The sequence below is a fragment of the Theropithecus gelada genome, chromosome 20 (genome assembly GCF_003255815.1).
Source record: "Theropithecus gelada isolate Dixy chromosome 20, Tgel_1.0, whole genome shotgun sequence".
NCBI classification, from domain to species: Eukaryota; Metazoa; Chordata; class Mammalia; order Primates; family Cercopithecidae; genus Theropithecus; species Theropithecus gelada.
In genome coordinates, this window is record NC_037688.1 from 4,236,669 (window position 1) to 4,249,598 (window position 12,930).

At 38.9% G+C, this 12,930-nt stretch overlaps 1 protein-coding gene across 1 annotated transcript in view; it reads right to left on the minus strand.

The window, feature by feature from the left end:
* Nucleotides 1-11,893, minus strand: part of LOC112614688 (putative ankyrin repeat domain-containing protein 26-like protein) — a 40,138-nt gene extending 28,245 nt beyond the window's left edge. The window contains exons 1-4 of the mRNA XM_025371390.1: nt 11,679-11,893; nt 7,184-7,298; nt 6,843-7,016; nt 2,928-3,031 (exon numbers count right to left, since the gene is read on the minus strand). Coding sequence (XP_025227175.1) covers nt 2,928-3,031; nt 6,843-7,016; nt 7,184-7,298; nt 11,679-11,893 — 608 coding nt within the window. The remainder of the gene's footprint in view (nt 1-2,927; nt 3,032-6,842; nt 7,017-7,183; nt 7,299-11,678) is intronic.
* Nucleotides 11,894-12,930: the final 1,037 nt, after the last annotated feature.

Genomic DNA, 12,930 nt, shown 5'->3' on the forward strand with positions numbered 1-12,930 from the left:
GGCCTCAGCTAAGTCTAGGCTAAGATGTGGGCTCCACATAAGGTTTTGAGTGTGGGGGAAGGTTGGTCAATTTTCTCACTATGTGTGTGGCTAAAGCTAGGATGCCCAGCTGTCAGAGCAGGATGCTGGTGCTTTGGGAACAATGGCTGAGCATATACGTATGTGGACTAAAAAAGTTATAGCTATGAAGTCTATGTATGAATCACCATGAAAACTGAGGGCTCTGAATTAGTAAGCGAATCCTGGTGGGAAAAGTCAAGCATTAACAGACAGCAGAACCCCTTTTAATGGCAATAATTCAGGAAAAGAATCAATGGAAACAGCAGAATGATTAGAATGTCCTTTTCTTCCCTTCCTTCTGACTGGTAAAAGAGTGTCATTTTATCCTTCTTGGACTTAGAAACCCCTTAGGTTCTTGAAAAATTAAAGGAGGAGGGACTAGGAGATAGCCCTCAAAAGATAGTACGAGATTTTCTGCTAAACTGAACATTTCAACACCCAAATAATTAATTAGAGAAATGAGAGATGTGGCATTATTTTTATCCTGTGCATGTGGCTATACTTGGAGTAAAAGGGACAATGTTGGGATCTCTAAGATCTCAAAAGTCCTCAGATAAAGAATTCTGCACCCATTGATATTTCTAACCAGTCCAGCCTTTTGCCTGATTTCTGGTTGATAAAGTGGACTAACTCACTGTCACTCCAAAACAACCTGAATTAAACTATAAAATCTCACCTGGTGTATAGGATACAAGAACCATAATTATTTTAAACCTCAATTTAGTGTAAACTAGCTTTCTAATGTAAAAACTTGCCTACTAAAAGGACTAAAAATGGCATAATTTTCTGCAGCCCATCTAGATATATCTTGGGAAAACACATCAGCATTTTGCTGAAGAATACTGACTATACTTGCTGATTCACAATGTACAACAAGAACGAGGGCTGTTTTAAAACCAGAGAGATAAATTCTTTCTTAGGAACTTTAAGAAAGTTATTTAAAAAGCTAATTTGGTATCCTTTACCAATTTAATATTTTGCCTGTCCATGTAGAATTAAACATTTACATGTACTAACAAACATAAGCATCTTGGGTGCTCAAGTGTTCATCTTCATAAATTACCACCAATGCTTTAAAAAAAAAAAAAGCCTCTTGTCCCATTAGGGTATTACATCATAGAAGTTGCTAACTTAAAGTCCTTTGATGAGCAAGAAACTTTGCTGAGATCACTTATCTAATGTAGGCAAAGATTTAAAGACAGATACATTGTAATTCAAAATCAGCTGGGGTCAGATAAGTAAGAGCCGTCTGCAGGCAGAAAACAACAATACTAATACTAATGGTAGTAATAATAATAATCATAGCAGTGTCAGTTAATGATGCCCATATACATGTGCTAGGCACTGAATTAAATGCTATATATACATATACATATAAAATCTTTCTTCCACACAACCACCCTTGAAGGATGTATTGTTATCCTCCTTTTCATATAGAAAAACATATTTGGTGATAAGTAATGTTCCCAGGTCACACACCTAGCAAGTGAGAAAGCTAGGACTTAAACCCAGTCTTGTGTGAATCTAAAGCCTAGCTCTTTTCTCTTTTTCACCCACCTATGGCTTGTCTTCATTAGAAAAAAAAAAGCTACTCATTTAAAGCTGTATTTTCTTCCTCTGCCCATAGCAATTATAAATAAAAACATCAGGGTCAGGTGCGGTGGCTCACGCCTGTAATGCCAGCACTTTGGGAGCCCGAGGTGGGTGGATCACCTGAGGTCAGGAGTTCAAGACCATCCTTGCTAACATGGTAAAACCCCATCTCTATTAAAAATACAAAAAATTAGCTGGGCATGGTGGCACACACCTGTAGTCCCAGCTACTCAGGAGGCTAAAGCAGGAGAATCCCTTGAACCCTGGAGGTGGAGGTTACAGTGAGCTGAGATCGCACCACTGCACTCCAGCCTGGGCGACAGAGTGAGACTCTGCCTAAAAAAATAAATAAAATTAAATTAAAACATCAAAATACACTAGAAATAAAATAGAAAAAAGCTAATGAATCCACAGTATCTGGTAATAGCAATTAACAGCCACGTAGGGGTAGCTTAACATTACTATTTTTCTTTTTTTTTTTTTTTTTTTTTTTTTGAGACGGAGTCTCGCTCTGTCGCCCGGGCTGGAGTGCAGTGGCCGGATCTCAGCTCACTGCGAGCTCGGCCTCCCGGGTTTACGCCATTCTCCTGCCTCAGCCTCCCAAATAGCTGGGACTACAGGCGCCCGCCACCTCGCCCGGCTAGTTTTTTGTATTTTTTTTAGTAGAGACGAGGTTTCACCGTGTTAGCCAGGATGGTCTCGATCTCCTGACCTCGTGATCCGCCCGCCTCGGCCTCCCAGAGTGCTGGGATTACAGGCTTGAGCCACCGCGCCCGGCCACTATTTTTCAAAGAAAGCAACTTAAAGAGTCATCTAGAAGAACAAATGATTTTCAACTCCTATTTATGTCTAACACAGCATGTTTAAAGGAAGAGCTTGTAAGAAGCAGAGGTTAAAAACTACTCTAAAAGGGTTAAGAAGTTCAATATTTATTAAATCTTAAAGTATATTAAAGTTAAAATCCACACTTCATACAACTAATAAAACCAATATAAAAACACTTTGGTCAGGTCACATGACCAAAAACATCACATTACAAATAACAAACCCCAGTCAATATAATAAGAGAAGATGAATCCTACTACATACTGTTCTCTATGTTGCCCAGCCCAAATAATTGTTTTTCTATTTAACAGATGATTTGTGTTGATATCTTTTACTATATCACAATAATTACAAGTTAATCTTCTTATTAATCTAATATTTCTAACTATAGAGACTGTTATCATTGTGGAATATCAGTCATGTTTTAAAAAAAGAACTAATTACTGTACCTTTCAAACTTAGCTGCACTTAAATTTTCTTTTTGCTTTCTTAAAAAATCTACCATTTGCTGTTTTTGTTCATTCACAGCTAGCAAAACTGGTGTGAGTTCATCCTGTAAAACAGCAAGAGTAACTGATAATTCACAACATTACATATTTCTCAACTGAACTGGAAACCTTATATTTATGTAAGTAAGTAAGTCCCTTCCTTTTTATTATTCTTTGCTTTCCTGTGTGCTGTTCCTTCCCTTGGAAAAACCCCTCCTCCTCCGCCTCACCACATGAACTCTGGTCATCTCCAAAACTCACTTCAACATGAGTTCCAATAGTCTTTGCTTCTGTCACAGCACTTAGCATAGTATATTGTAATGATTTTATTGTTTTCCATGTAAACCAAGAGCTTCTTGAGGGCAGTGGCTTTATCTTTTATCTCTGTATTCCCAAATCTTAAGACATATTAGTAAAAGCTTCAAGGGTTTTTATTAATGATCTAAATTATTGCGTCTAGACAAGTGTTTCTTAAGCTGCATTGCAAAGAATGTTTACTCTACCATATGGGTAACACATCCAGTTACAGCCAGGAATAACCTAGAAATGCTTAAAGGCATGCTAATGCAAAGGTGGTGATGGCAAATATAAAAAATAAGAGTTAAATACAAAGAATATTTACCATAAATAAAAAGAATATAGAATTTAGCAGGTTTTTTTAAAACTTCTAAATTTTAAAATTCAACTCTGGTGCTAAGGGATTCATATAAAATATAGGTTATATATTATAAACAAATAGAAACTGTCTTGAAAGCCTTGACATCTTTATCAAAATATACTGTAAGACGAGAGTTGTCAAATGCTTACAAGGGCAAAGGGGGTGACCTAAGTGAGGTACCTCGGTGGACACCACAGCAAACTGGAGAACACAGGCCTCATAGAAAGGGGTAACCTCTGCACATCAGACCGAACAGTGATGTAGGAAGGGACACCAGATTTGATTCTTAAGAGAAACCTAAAATCCAGATTTGTATATGAGTCTCCGCAATTTTACATGTTGACATAATTTACGAAGACAAGTGAAACATACCTATGGACCACAATTAGACTGTAGCGCCTGCATTTTTAAACTTGCCATGGATGTGTTGCCAAATGGTTGTGCAGAAAGCAAATGTTTGCATGTAAAATATTTTCTTTCTTTAGTTTTGGACGTTTTACCAAAAAAACAGTCCCCAACATGTAATAAAATTTGCTACTAAGACTCATACCACACACTTCAATAATTTTTCTAGCATTTATTTGTTTAAAATCTATTAGTAAGTAGTTTTCTGAGATTGTTAGCCAAATAGATATTTAGTTCATAGGAATGTTGAAACTAAATGATTAAAAGAATTTACGGCCGAGCGTCGTGGCCGACGCCTGTAATCCCACCACTTTGGGAGGCCGAGGCGGGCAGATCACCTGAGGGCAGGAATTCAAGACCAGCCTGTCCAACATGGTGAAACCCTGTTTCTACTGAAAATACAAAAAATTAGCCGGGCATGGTGGCAGGCGCCTGCAATCCCAGCTATTCAGGAGGCTGAGGCAGGAGAATCTCTTGAACCCGGGAGGCAGGGGTTGCAGTGAGCCAAGATCGTGCCACTGCACTCCAGCCTGGGCGACAAGAGCGAAACTCCATCTCAAAAAAGAAAAAAGAATTTATATCTGTACTCTTAGTAATTTCATGGTTTTCAGAGTTTAAAACTGTCATCCTGATTATGCCAAAATTCTATGAACAGACATACTGATGTAGCCCATAATGCAGCTTCAACAACAACAAAAGGTTTAGAATTTGCTACAATTCTAATTGAGGAAACTCCACTTGTAATAAAGATTTATTGGACTAATCACCTGAATGGTAACAAAGAGATGTGAAGTCCTGAAGGGGTTACCCTCCATTTAGTGAAATACTGCCCAGGCTGAGTGCACTAGCTCATGCCTGTAATCCCAGTACTTTTGGAAGCTGAGGCAGAAGGACTGCTTGAAGCAGCCCAGAGATTGAGACCAGCCTGGGCAATATAGTGAAACGCTGTATGTACAAAAAGTTTAAAAATTGGCTGGGCATGATGGTGCATGTCTGTAGTCTCAGCTTCTCAGGAGGCTGAGGTAGGAGGATCACTTGAGTTCCAGGAGGTTGAGGCTGCAGTGAGCTGTGATTGTGCCACTGCACTCCAGCCTAGGTGACAGAGCAAGATCCTGTCTCAAAACCATTTTAAAAAAGAAAGACTACCCATAGCAAATGTATAAAGACCCTCTGAATGTCAGTAAATAATTAATAGTGGGAAGGAAAAGGTGTTATTTTGTAAGCTGATAGATATTGCCAATAATATTTCTTTTAGCTTCCCAACCACAAAGGTAAAGAAAAATGGGCTAATATTATTGAAAAGGAGAGATTTAAAGGAAGTAGTACCTATCAAACTCCAACTCTTCTAGAGATTTCTTAACTCTAGAAGAGTTTTTGGAGATGGTAATTTACATATTATATTTATCTATTCAGTGATTCTTAACCAGGCATGTATCAGAATTTTGAGGAATTTGCTGTTATTTAGTCAGAGACGGGGTCTTACTGTGTTGCCCAGGCTAGACTCAAACTCCTGGGCTCAAGCAATAGCCCCACCTCAGCCTCCTGAGTAGCTGGGACTGTAGCCATGTTTCACCATGCCTGGCTCCAAGGAAATATTTTTAAACATATATGTCTAGGCTTTATTAGATTTACTATATCAAAATCATCAGAGGAGAGGTTAGCTTTGTAGAATTTTTTATATTTCCCTAGGTTACGGTGATGCACAGTTCTAGCTGAGAACTAGTGCAATTGACAATTACTTCCATCATTTCTCACCACATGACCAATTACCTTCATCTTTGAGGATTTGGCCAAAAAGAGGAAAGAGTAAAAGAGAAGTTTCACTCTCTGTTTTGCATTTACTGAGAGTTTTTACTCTCTCTTTTACATTTACTAAAAACTGCATATAATTTGTTTGGGTAGGAATAGAATAGGGACTAGTAAACTCAAAATCCAACTTGACTTTGCTATTTATAAGCTCCTTATCTTCCACCTTCCCCTCAAGACAGTCTAGATTTGAGAGCAGAGTTTAGACATTTATCTAAGTGGCTGTTTCTTCCAGCATAGGATAAGTCAGTTAATTACTTGAGGGTTTCCCACTTCATCACCACCTATTCAGAGCCAATCCGGTTTCCTCACAGTCCTCCTAAAATTGATCTCTAAACGAGTGTGCAACTCATTAACTCTCTCCCAAACTGAAAACTATTATCCCCAAAACTGAAAAGAATATTGTCTAGACATAAACTGGAAACAAACAAACAAACAAAAAGCAAACAACAACAAAAAAATTCTTCTTGGTATTTTCCCTCAAGTACCTAATTTCCAAATTGGCCTGCATATTTCTGGTTGCTCTCCTTTCCATTTTCCTTTTCCTTTCCATTTTTCCCTTTTAAGCCCTGCCACTGAGAGTTAAATCATTTTCATATATATTACCCTATGTAGGAATTTATCAACAGCATCAAGATTTCTTTTATTTAAAATGTGTTAGTTTTCTTGGCATTTTAAGATAAAGCCTATTTCAAGAGCAAATTTTACTTTCCAGGGTAATTAGAAAAAGAAAAAAAAAACTTGAAAGAAAAAATTTAAAAGTATTACCTTTTACAAATTCAGTGTTTTCAAAAATTTTACCATAAATACATTTAAAAAGATGTACCCTCTAATGCCTCTTTAAAAGTATCAATATTTAAAGTAACATTTTATAATTAAGTTATTTCCAAATATTTTTATGCAGGTTTTGCTTGAGCTTCCAAATATGGAAAACTGACCTGTACGTAAGTCAATGTTAAAACAAATGCATTTCAAATATTTTGAAATCAAAGTTGGTTGATCTATACCTTGTTTGCTGATTCAATATCAGCATGGTGTAAAAGCAGTTTTTTTGTCATTGGTATATCCTCATTGTAGACGGCATAGTGTAAGGTAGTATTGCCATAGACATCTGGAAGGTCTGGGTCGGCACCGACTTCTAGCAAAATAGTCGCACATTCCTCTTCCTGGCATTGTACTGCCTGTCAGTATTAGACCAAGCAATAGATTGTAAATTCTAGGAGTTCAAAATAAGCATTCCACAAGTTTCACCAATGAGTTCTGTTTAAACGAGATGAATTTTATTTTATTTTATTCTATGTATTTGTATCAAATCCATCTCATGCTGAAATCGTTGACTACTCTGTACCTTTAGCAGAGCTGTCCTGTTTTTGTTGTCAAAGACATTAAGTTGACATCCTCTGTCCACCAGAAGAGCTACCACTTCTGGATGGCCGTTGGCACAGGCCAAATGCAGAGCAGTCCTATGAGAGGGAGACGACATTTTTAGGAAACTATCAGAAAACATAAAATCATAAAATCATCTGAAAACATAAAATCATCTATGTAATTATAAACATTGAGCAGCATGTGATTTCTCTGCCTTCCAAACAAACATTTAATATTTTGTGAAGAAATCACACTTTTTACTCTCTCTTATTACTCACTACATTAATGAAAGAGCAGCCTATTTCAATAGAAAGACCTTGGCCTTTGGATTCAGTTCAACTTGGACTGGAATCCTACTTCAAACTCTGTCACTTCCCACTTACTGCTTAGCCTTTTTTGCCTCAATTTCCTCATTAATAAAATGGGGTTAAAAATACTGGCTGTTTCACAGGACACTATTGTGATGCTTGCATGAGACTCTGTACAAAGTATTTAGACAGTTCTTAGCACAAATAACAGTTCCGTATTTGTTAGATATTACAATTATTACTAATACTACTGCTTAACAAAGACAAGATTTTAGTTAAGTAAAATGATACAATTATATCTTCTTTGAGGTATGTTTAACGATTAGAGGTAACATTGTATTTCGATCATTCTAAATTGCTCACTTGCTCATATTTTAACATCTCTGACTTTGGAATCCCATTTACAATTTTTGATTTATTACAACTAAAATTGGCAACATTTAAATAATTCTCTTATTGAGACATAAAATGATGGGGCATCACAGAATCCATGGTGCCTTGCAATAAGTGGAAATGGTATATACAACACATGTAGGGCCGTTCTAGTCATATAAATGTCATTTAAATAAATTTTAGTTCTTAAAAGTACCATGGAACAAGAGGACTGAAAATAAAGATGACAACAAATGTTTAAAACAAACTCATTCTTACTTTGATTTTCAAAAAAAAAAAACACTTTAAGCCAAAAGAAATTCAGAATTCAAATGAAAGCATATGACTTATTTTATTTTCTATTTAGATTTATAGAATGGATGTAAATCAGGCACTTTCAATGATTAATATTCACATTTAAGACTGTTATAAACTTTCAAAAGAGTAGTTAAAAGTTATATTTTGCGGCCAGACACAATGGCTCACACCTGTAATCCCAGCACTTTGGGAAGCCGAGGCAGGCAGATCACCTGAGGTCAGCAGTTCAAAACCAACCTGGACAACATGGTGAAGTCCTGTCTTTTCTAAAAATACAAAAATTAGCCAGGTATGGTGGCGTATGCCTGTAATCCCAGCTACTCAGGAGGCTGAGGCAAGAGAATCACTTGAACCCAGATGGCGGAGGTTGCAGTGAGCCAAGATCAGCCAAGATTGTGCCACTGCACTCCAGCCTGGGCAACGGAGACTCGGTCTAAAAAAAAAAAAACAACAACAACAACAACAAAATTCTATTTTGCTATTTTCCACCTTCAGAAATGCTTAAAGGAAGAAGGAAAAACTTCAATTGAGATTAAGTTCTAATACTCCAATTTTAAATCTCTCAGCTTGTTCAAGCTAGGCAGGTAAATATGAAGTTTTTAAGGATGAAAGGGTCCTGAAAGATAGTAGAATATGTATACTACATAACAGGTGTCCAGCTTCTGTTTGATGGATAAATTGATTGAAAGAATGAAGGCTGTGCATGGTGCCTCATGTCTGTAATTGCAGCTCTTTGGGAGGCCAAGGTAGGAGGATTATTTGGGCCCAGGAGTTTACGACCAGCATGGACAACATGGCGACACCCTGTCTCTACAAAAAGTACAAAAATTAGCCAGGCATGTTGCACACACCAGCAGTCCCAGCTACTCAGAGGCTGAGGAGAGGATCACTTGAGCACAGGAGGTCAAGGCTGCAGTGAACCATAATCGTGCCACTGCACTCCAGCCTGGGTGAGAGCCTGTCTCAAAAAAAATTATTTTTATTTAAAAAAGCAATGGAAAATTACAGTTGGGGAGTTCAACGTGTTTACAGAAAACTCCCATAAAATAAAGCAATACTTTTGTAATAGTAATACTCACTTATGTTTGCTATTTTTTATTTTCATAAGGACACAACTAAACTAAAATTTTTAATCTATTTTTTGCATATATGTAGTAAATCTATATATAATAAAAATATATGTATGTAATAAAAATGTATTCATAATAAAACCTTTAAGCACAGATAAAAGGATTCCCCCTTCTCCAAAAGTTGCCTCTTTTAAGAGGCTAAAACCACAAAAATGGTTTTTGTGGTTGGAAGAGACCAAACCACAAAAATAAAATAACAGAAAGTGAGAAATTATTTTTATCTAGGCAAGTTTTGTGTATTCTTCTTTTCCCAAGGATTATTTCATTAATAATAAACCTTTACTGTAACTTTTATACATGCTCATTGCAGAAATCACAGACAAGAAAAAAAAGTTACTTATAGTACAAATGCCCAGAAATAAATGTATTCATATTTGGTACACATTTTCAGCTAAAACAAGAGCATAGTCTATGTGTATGTACATTCAAAATAATTTTTTCTCAATTGCTATAGCAAAGTACATCTTCACATGTCAAAATAAGTCTGTATCTAGTCACACCTTCAACAGCTACTATTCCATCCTATGGATGCACTGAAATTTAGTTCTAAAATCCACCATATGGGTTCTTCTTAATACATTGAGGTTTTAAGCAGTACTGAGAAAAACAAATTGGATGTATCTCTATTTTTTACAAATATTTCAGTATAATGGAATTGATGAGTGAAGGGCATATATGTTTTTTAAATGTGGTGCTTATCACCAAATTCTCTATCTGAAAAGTCATCAGCAACTTAAACTTTAAGCAGCCGTGTAAGTACCACTGTCTTCATCTTCACAAACTTTGTGGATAGGAAACAGTATTTTATTTCTTTTTTAACATGAATTACTTCTCTTGCAAGGAACACTAAATGTTTTTTCCTATGTCACTTATGGATGTACAAAAAAAGTATTTTGCCCAAATTTAGAATTATTTTATTGTTGAAGATATGAAGATACATTGTTCACCTGATGTGTATGTATTACATGTGTGTGTATTATATGTATGTGTTGTAAATATTTTGCAAGTGGGTTGTCTTTTTTTCTTATTTACAAAGTGTTTTAAGTTTTATTTTGCTAAATCAACCTTCAGAATGCTTGCTTGTGAAGTTCTTAAGAAGGTCTTTATCAACATAAAAATGTATCTGTATAAATAGGCATGTGTGTCTTCTTCTGGTACTTTCCTTATTTTGTATACTTAAAATGTTTGATCTATATTTCATCGGGAACTTATTTTTGCGACATAAAAATCTAGTTAGTTTTCTCCAAACAGCAGGCATTTCATTTATGAATAATTCACCCTTCCTACTAATCTAAAATGTCAACATTATCAAGCTCTAAATTCTTACATATATTTGGGCAATTCTAGATCTTCTATTCTGTTTCATTCATTTACCTGTCTTTTCAGCTGTTAATAAACAATTTGTGGAAATTAATAGCACATTTTGATATATAGAAAGGCCAGTCTTTCTCACCTCATTACAAAAAAACATTTTCATGTCATCACAACAGTAAAACACAGACAAGTTTAACCTTAAAATATTAAAACTTTGATATTTTTATTTGGTTTATGTGAAGTTGATACACAAAGAGCTCACATCTTGAGAAAAATGAATCTTCCTACTGAAGAACAGGAACGACTTCCCACTTCAAAGTTTCCTTCTAAGGTTCTTCAGTAAAGAACGTATTTACATAGGTGTACATTTATATAAATATATATATAAATTTATATACATATATATAATATTAGATATAATCTGAAGAATTTTTAGTCCAGAAATTGAAATGTCATGGGAATTATTGCTCTCCTTATGCACCTGTCTATAGAGTATATAACATCATGTTGGCCGGGAGCAGTGGCTCACGCCTGTAATCCCAGCACTCTGGGAGGCCGATGCGAGCGGATCATCTGAGGTCAGGAGTTGGAGACCAGCCTGGCCAACATGGTGAAACCCCGTTTCTACTAAAAATACAAAAATTAGCCGGTCGTGGTAGCGTGCACCTACAATCCCAGCTGCTCAGGATGTTCAGACAGGAGAATTGCCTGAACCCGGGAGGCAGAGGTGGCAGTGAGCCAAGATCGCGCCACTGCACTCCAGCCTGGGCAAAAAGAGCGAAACTCCGTCTCATAAAAACAAAAAAAAATGTTTTGAAATGTGTCCATTAAAGATAAAGTGTTGTATAGACTTAATTAATCCCTCCAAGGTTTCCCCATGCCAGGTGCTGTGGAGCCTGCGGGGGCAGGAAAGCCAGGACCCCGGGATCAGGAGGGCTCACCCCCTACCCCGCATCCCCCCGTCAAAAAGGGGGCGCTTCTCCCGCACCCCCGCCTCCTCCCAGCCCCCGCCCCCAGCCCCAGCTCCTGTCACCTCTTTTTCTTGTCTCTCTCATCCAAGTCAGCGTTCCCGCGCGAAAGGATGCGCTCCACCTTGGAGACTTCACCCCGGCTGGCAGCTCTGTGGAGCTTACCCAGGTGTTTCTCTCGGATGTTGTACCCGCGCTGGGTGAAGGGGCTGTCATCGTCCTCGACATCGTCCCCCCTGCACCTCCGCCAGCAGGTGAAGGAGCCGCAGGGCCCCTTCATGGCGGAGGCTATCAGAGACACCTCAGCACCAGTCCGCCTATCACAGCCTCAGGGGCCCAATAAGACCAAGCCACTCTGGTTAGCCACCACCTCCAACCAGGAAACTCCGCGGCTTCCAAAGTCAGAGCCAGTAACAAGCGAAGCCAAGCAGCCAGGCCGCGCGAAGCGTAAGCCCGTAAGCCCGACTGCGCATGCGCACCTCTGACAGCTCGTCACTGCGCGTGCGCACAACCTACGGCTGGCCAACCGTTCTCAGCGCGCATGTGCATGGCTCACGTGTTGATGACAGCTTGTTACCAGCCCTGCGTTCCCGCCCCACGTCAGTGGGAGTTGGCAGAGTTTTCAGGACATTCCCTGGGAGGGGAAGGCATCCTGAAGTTCCAGCTACTCTAGCCCTAGTCACGTGTGAAGACAGCGTTCCCACGTGGGAACACATGACTGAGGTTACAGCAGTTAGAGAACCTTGAGATGCTGAAGGCCTCGCCTGGGGAAACCCCCATGAGGACACTCTCTGGCGGGCAGAGCTCCATGCAAATCACGGCTGCAGCTTGGGCGCCAGCGAAGGCTGCTGAGCTCAGACCTGGGGACCTCAGAGTTGGCAGAGCACCACTCCCTGCCCAGCCAGCGGACCCTCCCGCTGCAGCTTCTGGCGCTCGCCTGTGCCCACTCCCCTGGCTTGTGCCCAGAGCCACCAGGATGGGGCCCAGCGGCTGGTTCCGCCCCTAGGCAGCCACTGTCGTGGCAGTCCGGCCTGGCCACCTCGGTTGAGACTGACCCCGGGGTCCGCACTGCTGAAGGAAAGACAGAGGAGATGCTGGGTTGCACTCATCTCTGTCATATTAGAGGCATTCCTCAGCTGTCTGGGGATCCTGAGCGGTCTGCTCTATTTAAAAGGTCAGGACACTAACACACTGATTGGAGGCTCAATCCCCTGATGCTTAGCAACTGTGAGCTTTACCAGAGGTCAATCATTGGGCATTCACTTTAGAAACATCCAGTATTTGTACAGTATCTCTGGGGAAACGACCACGAAGGGA